This window comes from Falco rusticolus, chromosome 1 (genome assembly GCF_015220075.1).
Source record: "Falco rusticolus isolate bFalRus1 chromosome 1, bFalRus1.pri, whole genome shotgun sequence".
Taxonomy (NCBI): Eukaryota; Metazoa; Chordata; class Aves; order Falconiformes; family Falconidae; genus Falco; species Falco rusticolus.
The window spans coordinates 17843373-17861307 of NC_051187.1; the positions used below are offsets into that span (position 1 = coordinate 17843373).

Consider the following 17935-nt stretch of genomic DNA (forward strand, 5'->3'; position numbering starts at 1 on the left):
TTTACTATTTCATGCTACCTGATTAGCTGTTTTTCATATCTTTACAAAGCCAACTTCCTCAAAATACTTTCCTTTTTCTTTCTGTACTTCCTCAACAGATGTTTTTTGTTATCTTGATTTCAGATGGCGATTTTCTCAACATTAGAACAAAAAAAAAAATAACCAACACACACAAGGTGTTACTTCCAGATTTAATATTTTGCTCCACTCCATAATAAAGAGCATGAGACTGCAAGATAGCTTGAAACTCCCTTCTTATCCTGAATTTCTGTTTGGCTAGGTAATTTTTGTTCATAAAGGAACTGATCAAAATTTGGTGATTGAGTATAGACAGACAGTCAAGTAAATATATATACACAGAAACATACATGTCTTACTATAACATTTCTTGGGCTGTTACAACCTCTGTCTTTATTTCAGTTAAGATGCACAGACACAGCATGGAAACAAACTGCATTACTTCATCAGTTTTCAGAGGACAATAAATTAAACTGAATAGCTTTCAATGTGTGAATGCAAACCCAGCTTTTTATGAAGTAAATATTTTGTAATATATAATTTATATATTTCATAATTACTTTTAACATATATTTAATATAGAATTACATTAATAGAAACAGAACATGTTTTAAAAAAATGTAATCAAAATATTCAGAGTTCATTGCTTTCGGCATTAAGTTTTCAACTAGCTAGGATGAACTTAAGTGTTTTTTAGATTTATGTATTCTACTATATATATTGATTCTAGATAATTTATAAATGCCTATTCTTACTCCCTGTTGACAAACCTTTTTTCTCACATCTCCCAAAACATAGAGGGAGTCTGTAAGATTTTGTGTGTGGGGGAAATATTTCAGGATGTTTAGTACTTTCACAGGAGAAATTATTTTTTTTCTTTAATCCCCAGAGCTAGATTTAGAACTTTGTGGCTTGTTTCACATTTTTAAAAATTACTACGTTGTATGTCATAAACAGCATCAGCACTTTAAAAAACAAAGTGAATGTGAATTGCACCAACTCAGTTTTGTGAGGTGCTAAACCAAAAGCATCCAGTATCTAAAAATGTTTTTCTAAAATTAGTACAAAAAGTAATTAGCAAGAATTTAAGTATTCTATATGATCATTTAGGTCATTCATAATCAGCCAAACTGAAAAAGGTTAACACCAATGAGGAAAGTTTAAACCATTTAAAATTCATTCTCAAATGAACAATGCACTGGGGAAAAGGATCAGATTACTTAATATAGGCTCAGTTCTCCTCTCCCACCAAGTAGCCTGGCCATACATCCCCAGCCAGACTGCCTTGGGAACTGCATCTTCTTTCCTGCACTTATTTTAACAGGAATTGCACAAGTGTTACACAGTGATAACTCTAACCCTCTGTTTATATGGAAGAGAAAACTATTCATGGTTTTTACACAGTTCATACCATTGAGGTTAAAGGCCAGAGAAAAGACCTCATGATTTGGGTTTTTTTTTAAAGTACATGCAGTATTTGGTCAGCGGAGAGTTCTTTCTCTCTTCTGATCTATCAGATACCATAAATTTATAACATATCTCACTTTCTCTGAATATAGCTCAAATGTCACCCTTTTGGGGCACATCAAAACTGCTATTAGTTATTACTATTTGCCATCACAGAGGAATCATATGTACAAGCATCACTTTGAAATCACTTCCACCTCAAAATTTTAAAATATTCGGTAAAAATCCAAGATCTCTGTGAACTATTATGACAGATGTTTATTTGAATTTAACATAGACCAACCTTAGTAGTTCAGCACAGTATTTATATCAATGCATTTCTATTGAGGGCGCATTCACCAACAATTCACATTTGAATGTTAAGGTTAGGACCAATTCATTTTCTTCTAAAATGTGACATAACATTTTCAGAGTGAGTGGCAAGAAGAGGAGAGTAAGTTAATTTTGTAACAGATACATCCCTTATTCTCTGTGGAGTACACTCCAGTGAGAAAGCAGAACTAAGAACAAGCCAGAGCACCCATGTTCTGCAAGCAGAAAGCATATCTGTTCCCCAAACAATAGTGCTCCTTCTAATCTCCAGAAATACTGAGCTTCTGACTTCTCATTACCTAATGCATAGATTTTTACACTGCTTTTCAGAAGAAAGTGATAATAAGACAGCTGAGAGCATAAACTCTTTTAAGGTAGGGACCTTTATAAATTCATACATTCAACCATGTTTGCCTCAAACAAAACAAATGACTTAGAATTATACTACTTATAAGAAAAGGTGGTAAAAGCTTTAGTTTAAAATATAGATCATGCTGTATATGTAAGTGTGTACAATTAGTCTATACTAGCTTGTTAGTTTAAACTCCTACTTGCCATGCAGGTAGGAATTTTAGATAGTTCACCACTGTCCTCAACTGGGCCCATAGGTTCCAATAGGAACTGAATGTTTCCCTTGATTTTCAGGTGCTCTATTATAAACCAATATACCAAATATCTTATTAAAAAACAATTGTATTATAAGCTTTAGCAACATTATCATATAATTTTAAAAAATAATCAAGCAACGTCTAATTGAGAAAAAGTATATTGCATGTAAAGCTAGCATACACAACAAACCAAATTCTAGTTGCCTAATACTGTCTCTGTTGAGAAACAGAAAAAGAAACCACATAACTGTTTGTTGAACTCTCACCCAGAACGTGGGGGTTTCAGCCTTCCATAACTTCAAGTTAGGATTGAAAGAAAAAGAATCCTTTTAGAAGCTAATTAATATAACACGTAGAGTACAGTGTTCGTAACACTAATGAGAAATAACTTACCGCATTCATTTCAGATTTTTGAACCTCAGTAAGAAGGTCATAGCCTGAGGTGAAAGGAACAGCCCTAGAGACGGTGCCAAGAAGTTAAAATGCCAAGGCCTATTTTTATACACTGCTTCTATTTTTAGTTACATCGTGATGGAAGTACAGAGCCTATGAAAAAATTGTATTATCAAATGAGAGAAAGTACTTAAATTCTTTATTGTAAATGAAAAGCAAAAAAAAGTAAACTTGAAAAATTATTAGGTAAATTTAACAGACTTTACTGGATCACAAAAGGCCAGCTAAAATAGCTTTGAAATAATACTCTCTGAGAAAATTAACTTTAAGGGGCTACCCACAATTCTACCCAATTGATCAAATCTTCCTTTTATGGCAATTACAGCTACAAGAAAGCACAAATGTTCCCCAATTCAGACTTGTCTGCATCCAAGCACATTTTCCCATGATCGAAGTTTAGCATCCTGCTCTACCAACAAAAATATATTAAACTTTTCAACCGATTGCATGCAGAGTTCAGAACTGGTGAGCAGTACCACAGTGTAAAACGTTGGTTCAGTTACTCAATCATTAGGTGCCTTTGGCTGTTTTCCATCCAATATAAGCATAAACTGAGGTAATCCTGCAATCTAGTTAACTCGTTTAACTTCTGTATTAGTCGTTGGACTACTCAAGGGCATCTATTTCCCATGCAGTTCTAATTTATGACTCTGATGATTACTTTATAAAATGTCTTATTAAAAGCAGGTAATGTTGTTTCTTCCTAATGAAGTACAAAGGCACAGCAGAAATATTTCTGTGTAAAACACATCCACAATCTGCATTCATTTTACCTAATCCCTAATGTGTTACAACAACAAAAATCTAGAATATTTGTTTAGTGGTTGATTTCAGCAAAGACAAGGACCTACACTATAACATGTAGCAACGACCATTTACATTTTAGTAGCATGTCATAGGTTACTAACACGTCATGGACTCATTTATTTTTATAACCATTTGCATTAGGTAATCATGATTGCATTGCATAAGACAGTCTTGCAGTATGGTTCAAAGAACATCTGATGTTTTACATTGCTAACTCCATTTCATCTCATTTTTCACGTAACTTTCCTAGTTAGTGAGAATACTTCCTAGGAGAAAACAAACCAAAAACCAGTACGCACCAAACAATGTGAGGAAAGAAAATGGTGCAGAACAGCCAGAGATTACTTCAGAGTGACATCAAATACAGCAATAAACAGTACTTTCATTACCTGTGTACTACATGCCCTGTTGCTTTTGGTTTAACTGTGATCATGCAAGCAATTTAGCAAGACAAGAAAAAAATGAATGAGAACATATACCAGTGACAAAGCAGTCAAGGCCCTGAAACTTGTACTAATGTACTGTAAAGCAAACTAAAAGTTTAACCTTAACATCAGTAATTTTTTTAAATCATCTGTGAAAAGAACCAAGTTGACCATTCTTTCTTCAAAAGTACAGGTGGAAAAATACTCTGCAATTGTTGAAGGTAATTATAATGAGGATTTTAAAATATAAAAATATTGTATGCAGTGTGTTTTGTGCAAAAAGGAAAAATTACTAAACAAACTCTCTAAAGAAATGAAGCCTAACATGCTCATCGCATCCAAAAGATAGTCAAAAGTAGTTTCACAAGATGGTCAATAAGGTCTTAGTTAGTCAAAGTTTTTTTAAAATATCTTATAAATGAAAATAACATATTCAAAGTAGAATTTGTTATACAGATTCATATATACATTCTTGATAACTCAATCTAGCTTCAACAGTAGTTATATAAGGTCCAAAAAAAGAACATGTTACCACAGATCTAATTCTTCAGTCAATCTCTATGCAAAAGCAAACAGCTTCACTAGGAGTAGTAGAATCTGTGCAAATTGCTTTGGGTCAATAAAATCTTGGTGTGAAAAGCTCCTAACAAAACTAATTCCCTTTAATTTGTTGTACTACTAGTAACATTCATTGAAATAAAAGCACTGGAATGAATATATTACCATAATCTGTTCAACTAAGAATGATTTTTTTTTTAATGCTATATAAAGCAACTTCCAAGCATAGTCATCATTGCACTTGAAAAACTCAGCATCCTTTTAATCATAAATTAGTAAGTTTTGAAATGTCACCATATATGTTAACCATCACAAAAACTAAATCTGCAATTTAAATAGCTCCTTTTTTAAAAGGAGTATCAAAATACTTGATTTGATTCAGTATTTTTAAAAGCGTGGGAGCATGAACTGAATATGCCTTAAAAGCAATGTGAAGAATCTCTCGCTGTGTAGACCATTAGTTGTGTTTTGAAAGTGATTATCACTAAATACCACCTATTTGTCATTATGATTTCCAGTCTGAAGTATATGAAATCTGCCCATGTCTGTATGCTATGACATCACCCTCATCCAGTACATGGGTTGAATTTCATAGCAGGTTCTTTTAAAGAGTAATAAGACATTAATAACAATATTGAAGTACTCTCAACTTCCTGCACACGCTACTATCAGACGAATTAGAATTTCTTTACAGAGAAGCACCATAATTTCTAGGACCAAAATCCCTTGAGCCTGAGGATGTCAGCATCAGCAGCTGTACCCAAACAGCTCTACGCCTTAGCACAGAGCCTGCTGCTCACTGCTGAGTTGCTGGGACTCTAGGTCACTGTTGCTCAGCCTGTAGCACATGGCTGGCAGCAGCCAGCTCAACTACTACCCTCAGGAAGAGATTCCTAATCTTGGAGGGGGCTCCAGTGAGACACTGGCACAGTTACAATTTGCATCACCTCCCTTCCCCGCCCTCAGCCATAACATTGTCATGCTGTCATCCAGGAAGAAGCTAAGGTTGAGAACCAAATCATCAACACAGCTGGGGGTGGGAAATTTAATGGTCTCTGTCAAACCTCCCCATTCACCATTAGGAAATTCCCAAAACAGGTGCAACCAATATCGGCTCCAGTCATTTATTGTGAGCATGGGCCAACATTATCATCATTTCCACTGTAAAACCTCACAAAAGATGATGAAACAAGTACCATCCTAAAAAGGATGGTATTTCTTTTTCGTTGGTCCTTGCAACTAATATTGGAGATGACAAGCAGTTCTTTGTATTTCCTAAAAGGGCTTTCAGATTGCCATCAACAGAATAGGTGATAAAAGACAAATCATAAGAGAATAAAACATCACAGCCTATTTAATATGTTAAGAAAGCCAGTGTAGCATAATATATGAATTTCAACTTACGGATAGTGACAACAATGCCAGCTTTCATATGACGGGTTAAGAAAGCAAGTTAAAAACACGTACATCTGCTTTTAAAAGGGAAAGGATACAGACTCTACACATCAGTGTTAGAGACAGCAGGCGGAACACTGTTTTCAAGTTAAGATCTTTAAAAAAAAAAAAATATTTCTGCTCATATAAATTTACCATGGAAAGTTATCCCTCTTTAGCTTAAAATTGCAAGCTGAGGGGCAAAACCACCATTCTTCTTTGGTGTCCACGTTTTACATAATTCCAATGTTAAAAGTTTGAGCCTACATTGCCTTCCTTGATTTTTCATAGCAAGACTGCGGGGAATACACAAACCTCAACAAAAATATTTTCTGTCTTTAAAACAAAGAAAGGATCAATTTTTTTAAATCTCACTTAAAAGATTGCAATTTTTAATCCTAAAGTAGGAATCTATGATATTATATGAATGTTGCATATTATTCTGTGAATGCGGCATATTATTCTGTGAAGAAATCTAACAGGGCAGTGCTTAAAAGTTTTTCTTTTCACATTCCAAGTCAGAGCAAGACAGTCCTCAAAGTAATCATTTTGTCATCAGTGCCTTAGTTAAGCACTTAAGATGACATAATATTAATTTTTATTTTTATTTTACTTACCATCTTTTGCAAATCTCAAAACTGGAGAAACAGGCCTATCTTCTAAGCTTGCTAAAGACGTTTCTAAATGAATATTTGAAAGCAAAACATTGTATCACCAAAATCACTGAAAGTAAACCTGAATCTGCAGATACCAGCTATATCTATTCCTATCAAAGCTGGGGGTGGGGGGCGGGGGGGGCGGGTGGGAGCGGGGTGGCAGAGAAGCGGGAAGAAAAGAAAAGCAAGAACAATATACAACTGATTTTTTCAAATTATTATGTTTCTACAGGGGGGAGGACGACCCCAAATGTAACACCAAGATAAATTTGTTCTTTCTAGTGATACAACTTCTAAGGGCGTACTATTTAACTAAGTCTGGCCCCTCTCCTCTCTTAGCAACCACATCTTTGTTGGTTAGTTTTTCAGATGTCTTGTCAAGAACCAGCTTTTAAAATACATTAGATTTAATAAAAGTATCAGTAGGAAGATGAAAAGAACAAAGTTACATATCATGCTGTGTTATATCAAGATAGAAACTTCTTTCTTTGAAATAAGTCAGAAATGAGGTCTACTCCTGAATCAGTGGAAGCAAGCAATGGGGTCTCAAACAGATTAAGTCCTCAGTATATTTGTTTCTACATAGAAACTATTTAAATTATATAGCTTTATCCTGAATAAGACATTATAGAAGATAATCACAAAATGAACTTTCAAGCTGTCAGTCAACGTTCCAATGCAATTCCTCAAAAATTAGTCTTTTTTTAAATTTTCTCCATCTAACATACCTCCTATTGATCAGTTTCATTGTGCTGAGGATCACTAAGAAAGCACACAGTACACATTTTGTGGCATTTAGACAGATATAAAGATTACATTAATCTAATTTTCCAAGCATATGCTGTCTCTAGAAAGAAACAAGGAACTGGAAACCTCAAAGGGCAATATGAGTCTTCTGGAAAATAGCAGGAAAATCTCATAAATAGGAACTCTCTGATACTGATCTACACAATGGCAGAAAACTATTATATTTTTTCATGATTAGCAATATGTTCTTATTTCTGTGATGATCTTCCTTCCCTCCGAAAGAACTAAAGCTGTGTGCTTAAAATAGCTGAAAAACAGCTGTTGGATTTTTCACAGTAATGGGTTTTATCCTCATGCAACATATAATGCAAACCAGCCATTTGACTAATACATAGTTACAGTTACAGAAAACATGCCTTCACAATATAGTCTTTCTTGCTAATGACACAGCAATAAAATATTCCTCTTCACATGAGTTTTTGTGTGCTTTTTTTTTTTTTTAGCATTATCATAACCATTTGGCACAAGAGTAGCTGTAGTCACATTGATGAAGTTTTCCATCTCTGGAAACACCTGATAGGTCAAACCCTTACTTGTAAACTGGGGAAACATTCTACGCTTGCCTGTTTTATAATCTTGTGACAGTTTTAAGTTCCTCTGGTGACTGGAGAGTGTACCAAAACCACAATACTTTACATACTTACCTTTGTTTGCACCACCACTCAAGAAAAAGCTATCAAGCTATTTCAGTTTAGCTCTCTGTGTTAAAAGTTATTAGATTTGGCTTATAATACTTTAAAATGTTTCAGAGAATTACATTTTGCAGTTATTTTAGAGAGACAAATATAAATCAATTTCTATCAGTTCTCAGTTAAAAGATACTAATCTACTATATGAAAATGCATTTTCTATACATTGACAAAATAATTAAGCCTTTGGAAAACAATTTTATTGCAATATAATCCCCTGCTCCTTTAATTTTGAGATACATACTGCTTTTTGTTTCATAATTTAGGTGCCTATAGAAGGAAGTCTGCATTGATTTCACCATAAACAAAGCCAAAGAGATGCTTCATTCAGTAGCCATCAGAAGATTTATACAAAGGCTGAAAAAAAACCCAAACCACAACCTGACAAGAACTATTCCTATATAAAGAATCCTATCAAAATGCCTTTTTTTTTTTCTTAATGATTTAATCCATGAATATGGGCCTCAGAAACTGGGGAATCTAAATCTGCCTGGCCTGGGGTATGGGGACATGCAGAGAGAGAAGGGGGCGGGGGAGGAATTCAAGTTCAAAATAATTTCATAGATACACTTTAAATAATATTTAAATATATATACACAAAACTTTAAATAATCTGCTTACATCTAAAACTTTATTTACATTAATCTGACTTTAGATTTCACAAGTCCATTTTAAAAAAAAACATGTTCTAAATACATAGAAGGGACTTGCCTCTCTCCTCTCTACCACATGCTATGACTGTGCTGCTGTATTCCAGAGAAAGACTTTCCAAAGGTGGCAGGGTGAGTGTGTGTGATTAGGAGAGCTTTGTCCTCTGCAGCTATCATCATGCTGTCTCCATCGTCCACAAACACAGAGGGCAGATGAGAATTGAATAGAAATAGACCATGCAGTTGTAAAACCCAGTTCTTCATTTATTTATTTTTGCCATTGAGTAACACCTTTCATTACAAATATCAGCTCAATGGCAGAAAGCTCCCCGGTGTGCTTTGCATATTTTCACAGGTTCATTTGTCTCCTTCTGTGACATCAGTTTAAAAAGGTTCCTGAAGAAATGCCACTAACAATCATTTCTATTTCAAGCCTTCAAAGCCAAAGTTGAGCACAATACAAGGCACTGGTAACTGATCTTTAGGTTTCAGTCCACCGACTTTTCACACTGGGAATAGATCCCATCTGTTTCCTCTTTATGCACCAGCCTTTAGAAAGCACAGATCTGGAAACTGCCTCCATACAGAACAGAGTATAGCTGGCTTTCCCCAGCTGACAGCAGAAAAAGCCCCATGATTATGGATAGCTTTCTCCTAAGGCTTTCTACTTCTCTTTTCTCCCTGGTCTGCAAATACATGATGTGGTTTTCTCGATGTGGTGGTGGGGTGTTCTTTTTTTGGAGGGGGGAAGGGAGTGGACTGCCTATCTTTCCTTGCTCCTTGTTCTCCCCCTTCCTTCTTTCTTGGCAGAGGTTTCCCCATTTACAAACCCTCACACAGGGAACATTTCAATTTCAAGCCTCAGTACAATCAACCACAGGCAACCCTCCCTCCTGCTTTGGCACCAGAGCGTGAGACATTTCCCCCACCACTCTCCCTCCCCAAACAAGCTGCTCTCCAGATGGATACTCGTGGCTCTCCCTTGGCTATTCCCTTCACCTCTTCGCTCCCTGTCCCGGCGAGAGGGAAGGAGAGGGGCAGAGAGCAGAGGCGTCTTTTGGGCAGGGGCAAACAGGGCAGAGCAGAACGCTTTCATCCCAAGCAGCTCAGCACCACCAAAGTCCTTAACTCCTTGACTCGGGGATCTTCCCCTCCCCAAGCTCTCTGCCCTCACCCCCCTCAGCCCCACACCCTGCCTCTCCTCACAGAAGGGTGTCCCTCAGCCCCACATCGGAGGCTCCACTCACACTGGGGGGGGGGGGTCCTCAGCCCCACACCCTGGCTCCCCTCACACGGGGGTCCCTCAGCCCCACTCCGGAGGCTCCCCTCACACGGGGGTCCCTCAGCCCCACTCCGGAGGCTCCCCTCACACGGGGGTCCCTCAGCTCCGTGCCCTGCCCCCGCTCCCCTCAGCGCAGCGGGAGACTCCCCTCAGCCCGGCACTCACTACTTGTAGAGCTGCTGCAGGCAGAGGTCCAGGCACTCGCCCTCCACCTCCTCCTCCGTGATGTACTCCGAGAGCGGCCGGGGCAGCGGGGGCAGTGGCGGGGGAGGCGGCGGCGGGGCGGGCGGCTGAGGGTCGCCGGCGTCGCCCTCGCCCTCGCCCTCCTCCGCCTCGGCGGCCGTTCCCGCTTCTCCCTCTGCCCCGGGCTCCTCGTCAGCGGCGGCCGCGGCGTCGGCAGCGGGAGGGGGAGCCGGCGCCGGCTCTGCCCCGAAGGGCCCGCGGAACTCGCCCAAGAACAGCTCGAGAAAGCGGCGGTAGCTCTTCTCCTCCGCGCTGCCGCCGCCGCTGCCGCTGCCCGTGCCGCCCGCGGCCATTGCTTCGCATTCCCGGCCGCCCGCCGGCGGATCAGCACTGCGCCCGCAGAGAGCTCCCTGCCCGCCGCCGCCGGCAGCCGCCTCCCGCCCGCCCGCCTGCGCGCGCGCTCTCGAGCCGGACCCGCGAGGGCGCGCACGCCGCGGGAGTAGGCGCGGGGGGAGTGAGGGGGTGTGCGCCTGAGCGGCGGGAGCGCGGGCGGCGCTGAGGGGGGCGAGGGGTCCGGGCCGCGGCCTGAGGGGGAGGCCCGGCCCGCGGCCTGGGGGAGGGAGGCCGAGCGGGCGGAGAGGGGCCGGGGGGAGGCAGGTGGAGGGCTGGCGCGCTGACAGCCGCGCCGATGTGATGAGTCATGCGAAGGCAGCCAGACGCGTAGGTTCCTCACAGGAACCCGAAGGAAACCTGAGAGCACATTCCCTATTACCTAATCTCTGCCTCAGGATTTCCCTGCGCTCATCGTTTCCGGCGCCGCTGTCGCCTCCCCGGGCTCCCGCTCGCTGCCAGGACGGGGCTGGAGGGTAAGCGGGGCCGGGGCTGGGGGCGGCCCGGCCCGGCCCGGCCTCACCTCATGGCATGGGGCCATCGCTGCCCCGCGGGGCCGGCCGCCCCGGGCTGGCTGCCAGGCGGAGTCTCTGCGGCGTGGTTTTGAAATCCAGAGTGGGTTAACGTGAGAGAAACTGTCAATTAAATATTCGGTATTTCAGTAAAAAATGCCCTCTCCGACAAACCTGTGGTGTAGTGTGTGCGGCCCCGGCCCTGGGGCGGCCTGGCAGGCCTGTGGCAAGGCCCAGGCTGTTCTCCCCACGGCTGTCAGGCTGCGGGGCCCAGGCCTCTCAGCCCTCACCTGTCAAAATACTCCCCATGTCCCCGGCGAGGGGAGCTTTGGGGTCATATCTACCCATTTCCAACGCTTAGAAACTTTGCTCTCTCCAACTACCTGACAGCAGGTTGTAGAGAGGTGGGAGCTGGTTTCTTCTCCCCGATATCAAGCAACAGGACAAGAGAAAATGTCCTCAAGTTGTGCCAGGGGAGGTTTAGATTGGGTATTGGGGGAAAATCCTTCGCTGAAAGGGTTGTCAAGCCACTGGAACAGGCTGCCCAGGGAGGTGGCAGAATCACCATCCCTGTAAGCGTTTAAAAAACACATAGATGTGGCACATAGGGACATGGTTTAGCAATGGAATTGGTAGTGCTGAGTTAACGGTTGGATTTGATGATCTCAAAGGTCTTTTCCAACCTAAATGATTCTATGATTCTATGAAAACTTCTGATGCTAATCTACGTTCAAGACCAGCATATGAATAGCTATGTGGTTTCATAAATTATAGATTACATGATGCCTACACATTCGAAGTTGTGGCAAAGGGGAGTTCATGAACAGCTGAACACATTAAACTGAATGAAACTCAAAATTTATAGCCAGTCAATGGGAGATAAGCTGTAGTTGATATTCTACTGCTGTCTGATAAACATCTTTCCTTTGTGAAAGACATTTTGGCTTGTTTTATTCATTGCTGCTGAAAAGCTATTTTCAAAGCTATCAGTTCCATAAATACCATCAATGAACAGGTATAATTGCCACACATTTAGAATAGCTTGTATACTTCAGAGAGAACGATACCCTTAATGTCAGGTATACCTTGAAAAAATGGCCAAACCACAAGTCTCATATGCAAAAATATTCTCAAATTTTAATGGATTGCAACAAGGACAGTAGCTTGCTGAAACTTGTTGTTCTCAGTGTTGTAGTAATCAACTCTGGATGTCAGGTGCTGCTGTAAATCTGTCTTCTGTTTGGTGAATTGTTATTTCAGAGCCAAACTAATTTTAGAATATTTCTGGCAACTGCATTGACTGATCATATTGCAATCTTGCGAATATGTAAAAGCCCTGAGAGTTAAAAATGTGATTGTCACAGTTAGTCTTAGTCTTTCATGGCCAAGGACTATTAAAGTGACAGAAAATTGCAGATCTTCTCCTGAAAGACTATATCTAAGTAATTTTTTTCCATATGCCATTTAAATATTTTCAATTTAACATTAATTTAATTAGGAATTCCAGTTGGTTTTGAGGGGTAAAAAACCTTGCAGTCCTTTTGAAGAGTAGCCCACAGTTGCAGCTGGTGATGTCATTGCTGGGTTTTGGTTTTATTTTTTTAGGTTTGTGCGTACTGCATAACCAGCGAGTAACAAGCCGTGAGAACACATATCAATGCAACTATCAAAAAAGCAGTTTTAAGTTCATGGTTAGTTGTTTTTCACCAGTAATTCACAGGCAGTTGGAGTTTCTAAGAAACTGCAATCTAAATAATCTTAGTGTAATATTACCTCAATTCTAGAAATTCCTATTATAACAATATCTTAGGGAAATAACAGCTAACGAAACAAGATATATGATCAGATTCATGTTGTATGCAAACAGCAGTTAAGGCTATCCAAGAAAAGGTTCAAAAGCATTTAGATAGTCTTTTTTCTTAAATCTTTGTTAATAACATATTTTTTCTGGTTGTTTCAAACAGCACATAAGAGTATCACAGTAATACCTACTCTGTTTCATGTTGAAATGTTAAAGTTACCAGATGTCCTTGATTCATCTTGGCAGTCCCCATGTGCTTTGTATCATTTGTCTAATTGCAAAGGACACTAATTAAAATGAAATAGAGTAGAACTTTGTACTCAGGATACTTTTGTCAAGTTTTGGCACTGCAGTCAAGTTAGTATTGTTTTGCTTCAATATTAAATAACAAGCTTATGGCTCTAAGCCATGCTGACATTTGTTTCTGGGAGGGAAAGGTGAAAAACCATTTTTACTAACCTGCAATGTGGAACATATGGCAGCTGTGGGTGGTATGGCCAAGTTAGGCAGCCAGAAACCCGCTATCACTTCACTATGTGGAGGCAGTGGGGTGGGCAATTACCACAGAAGGTAGCCACACTGTTACTTACTGCTGTCCAGAAAAGGAAGCTCTGAATACAATGTATTATCAAGTAAAGCACTAATCTATGAGAGGTGTGTTTGGTACTATTATGAAATGTTTTCAGTGTTTAGTAGCTCTGGAAGCTAAATTTAGAATGCCCCGGTATGCCTTGGATTGCTGGGTAGCAGTGCAGTGTGAATGGTTCCTATGTGATGAGGTTAGGTGGATTGAATAAACTCATAATTCATAAAATTTTAAGTCTGAAATCATTGGTTTGCAACATACTGTCAAAGGAAGGATAAAACTCACATCTGACTTGAGAAGGAAACACAGGTGTTTGTATCCTTTCCAGCTTGATCATGTTGCATTTTTTTTAAAAAAAGGGTGGATTTTTGTTTTTTCATTTTAAAAGAAGAAGTGTCGTTTTGGAAGAAATCTCTTTTATTTTAGCCCTAAAATCATGTCTTCCTCTTTCTCATTTTGCTGGTGAGAAATAAGCAGAATTTAAGCAGGCCTTGGGGAGGCGACCTGAATTGTATGGAGTGCAAAAACAAGTGCCTTTCAATTTTTTGTAACCTTTGGAAGTGATTCCTCTACACTGACAAGTAGAAAACATGTAGGGGCATTAAGAATTATTTGACAGCATTTAATATACGCTCCATTACCATACTATAAAGACTATAACAGGAAAATCCAATGGTAAATAAATTGCCTTTCTAAAGTGATTTCTTTAAAAAGTAGGGCTTTTGCTGTAAATCAAAAGTAATTTTAGAAGCCATATTCTGTTTTCCTGTCTGGATGAAACCACCAGAAAAACAAGTATTTTCAAGCCTTTGGCTGTTCTCATTTTGAAGGCATGTCTACTGTTGAATGTAGTGTTGTATATGTGATAATACATGAAATGATACTTGCAATATACCGTTGAAAGAGATTAAAATTCTTTATATGTATTCATATGATCAGTCACCTTGTGAATGTGAATATGTACATCTTCCTTTTTATAGCTTTTTAAACTCAATGACACAATTATTGTCCATTCACTAAAATAGTTTCAATAGGTTAAGAGTAAAGACAGCAAGAATTTGAAAGGAATACAGTGAGGAAAGCTCTTGTTGACAAACTGCATCAAGTTCCAGTTAATTTTCTTATTCTTAGGTTCAGTCTTTGTTCAACTGCAGTTTTAAAAAGCACAGTAACTTCTGTTACCACAATTTTACTGGTGCCTTTACCATAAAAAGTACTGTATTAGGATGTTCTGAAATACCAAAGTCCTTATCTCTATTTTTTTCTCTTCCTCTTTTTTTTTTCTTTCTTTTTTTTTTTTTTTAAAGTTTTTGAGGTCATGTCAGCTTTTCCAGTTTAATAGTCAAAGATTATTCTGAAATATCCACATCCATTGCAAAACACAGGATTTCAAGCCTGAATCCTGCTTCCAGCTGTCATGGAAATTTCCAATCCCATTCCAAAGGAAAATTCCATTTTCAGCCTTCCATTCAGACCCCTGTTTAGGAAAGGGGGTTCTTTGAATAGCAATAGTGTGGAACAGGATATTAGTCCATGCCTATTTAGTTAGATTTGGAAATTTGTTGTAGAAAAGTATGTGGAAGAAAGAACTAATAAAAAGCTGAGCCCTTCAAAATAGCTAAACAGGTCTGGAACACTATCAAAGCAGCTATAGCGCATATACCTTGTTTCCCCATTAACAAAGGCAAAGGCAAACTTTGTTATATCATAAAACCTTTGAATGACTGATTGAATTGTGTCTCTAAATTAGTGCCCATGGGATTGCTGCAGCAAAACACAGCTGACCACATAACACTTAGTAATGTGGTCTGGATGTTGTCAAATCATGAGATCATCCTGCAGGCAGGAGCACACTAGAGTCCGGTATCTTCTTGTTAAGCTTGATCCACTTCAGCAATCAGTCACCCTTCATTATCATAATTTCTTTTTACTGCTGAACAAAGATGAGGGGCCCAGACCTCCTGCATATCGGCAAACGACAGAGCTTGCTGGCAGCGATACTGTGCCAGGCCCTTCCTCTGTACTTTCCATTTCTGCAACACATTTCATCTGAGGCTGAAATCCCACAGTACCATACTGTGTGAATACAGCACTACTGGAATTCCTAAGCCTGAAGCTCACTTTTGCTCGGAGGAGGCAATAAAAAAATGGTGTTTAAATCCCATCTAAATCCCATTTATACTCTGTTCTAGGGGTTTAACAGTGTGTGCATATTCTGCCCTTTTGGTGTGGAGGGTGAAGTTCATCCTAAAATGAGAGCAAAGTTTAAGGCAGGTGCCTAGTGGGATTTAAAAAAAATTATATTGGTTCTTCCACAGACTTACTTTAAATGACTTGTTCATCATCTCACTGTAGATTAGATTCCTGATTCTGTGATATCCTGCTCCAGTCACAAGACCTTGAATTTTACAGTCACCTAGTTAGAAATGTCCCTTTAAAAAAATAAATTAAAAAATCAATCATTTACATGAGTACCAGAAACCAACCACTGTTGTATCCAGCCTCTGACCATTATTTTTGTAATATGGGTGCTACAAGAGTACAGATAAAGTGAAAGGTAGGATTCACAGACTTTAAATTATGTATGCAGCTGATGTTAATTTCTTTGAATGGTCCCAAATTCTATGATTTAGCCACAGAAATTTGTGTTAATTATACAAAATAATGAATGAATAAAATACTTTTAAAGGGATAACATTTATATGACGTATTCCATAACATACACAGTCAAATGTGTAGTAGGCTTATATAGTAAAAAAAGGTGTTACAAATTATGTTACAATCTAAAATTGACATACTATGCTTTATAGGCATAATTCTCAAGCTAAGGAGACAACTTGTTCTTTAATCCAAAACATTTTATTTTAGCAACATATATAATGTGGAAAGAATCACTAATTGTACTTGCAACTGTGTTGCTAAAATTGCAGTGGTTCACACTAAATAAATTAGAGTATTAGAAGTATCCATGTCATAAATTTAAAACTCCAAAATAATGCAATGTGAGATACCAAACTGAGCAATTACCCAAACAGCATGTTTGGAGGCTTTGAAAAAAGGATCCAGACCCAACAAGAACTATTTATTGACATGTGTAGTTTCCTTTTTACTTTCCTGTATACATTGCTAGTTATTTTACATTTTAAACATTCCCCCTTCTAATTATTTGAATCTGAAATGTGATTTTTTTATTACTATTTTTTGTTAATATCCTGATACTTCCCTGGCTCCACTTAAATCAGTGGCCAGTAATTCTTTAAATAATAAAAACAGTATTACCTATAATTCTTGAAGAATGACTTAGTAAAATGCATACTTTTCTATGTGTCCTTTCAACTTATAATCTTAACATTTTTACTCCTTGTATAGTGATTGAACTATTGCTTTTAGTATCGTTTACTATTTCTATAGATAGAGTTAAAGCTGTGTAGAGCTTAAGACTAATAAGTAGACAGTGCATATTGTACGAATATTTCTAGCTTGTAGGGAGGAAGACAGTAGCTTACAGTTTAACAGTGGGTGCATTTGTGGGTGAAATTCAGTACTGGGAAGGGGGCCAGTTCCCGGTGAGTTCATTCTCCAGTATAGAACATTAATGCAGAAATCTTGCAGTAGCCAAGGGAAGCCAACTCTCCTGACCCTAATCATCCAAAATGACTATGGCTAGAAGCCACAAGACATTGAGTGTGCGGCCTGGGGAGCCAGGGAGAGGGGAAGCCCAGGAGCAGGTAGCAGCTGGTACTGGTTCCTCAAGTCGCAGGGAGAACTGGTGCGGAGGAGGGCTGGGCAGGCTGCTCGGCAGCCCTAAGGCACTGCCAGCTCCAGCAGCCGGTGGCTCACATTCCCCTACAGACAGGCTCCTGTGCACATACTTTTAGCAGGGCCATTGTGCTTGGACTGGTTTGGGAATCACATGTTAACTTCTCTGATTCTCATCCTGTAAAAAGAAGTATTATTTCCCTTATGTACTCTGTTGTAATATTTGTGTTACTGCAATGTAAGTGCTCTATTTATTCAATTTCTCTCAAGTACTCTGTCTTAGGACAAGAAAGCATCAAACCATACTCCAAAACTAAATCAAATATATTTCATATAGAATTAGCATGTGTTAAAACAGTATAATATGACTTAATGTGCCTTTTAAAATAATTATGATCCCAAGCGTGGTAAAGACAATCTCTTCTGGGAAGCTGGAACACAATGACTTGTCCTTCCAAGTGACTTACCTTTTGTTCAGAAAAAGGGTGAAGTTAAAAAGGCAGGCAGTAAGGATTTCACCTTTGTCATTTGTCCATGA

The 17935-nt window shown here is 39.2% G+C and overlaps 1 protein-coding gene across 1 annotated transcript in view; it reads right to left on the reverse strand.

Moving 5' to 3' along the window:
* The window catches only part of PPM1E (protein phosphatase, Mg2+/Mn2+ dependent 1E), a 68243-nt gene extending 57541 nt beyond the window's left edge, over window positions 1–10702 (reverse strand). Inside the window, 2 exon segments of the mRNA XM_037401042.1 lie at window positions 10335–10396; window positions 10451–10702. Of these exon segments, the coding sequence (XP_037256939.1) occupies window positions 10335–10396; window positions 10451–10702 (314 nt within the window).
* Between the last annotated feature and the right edge of the window lie 7233 nt (window positions 10703–17935).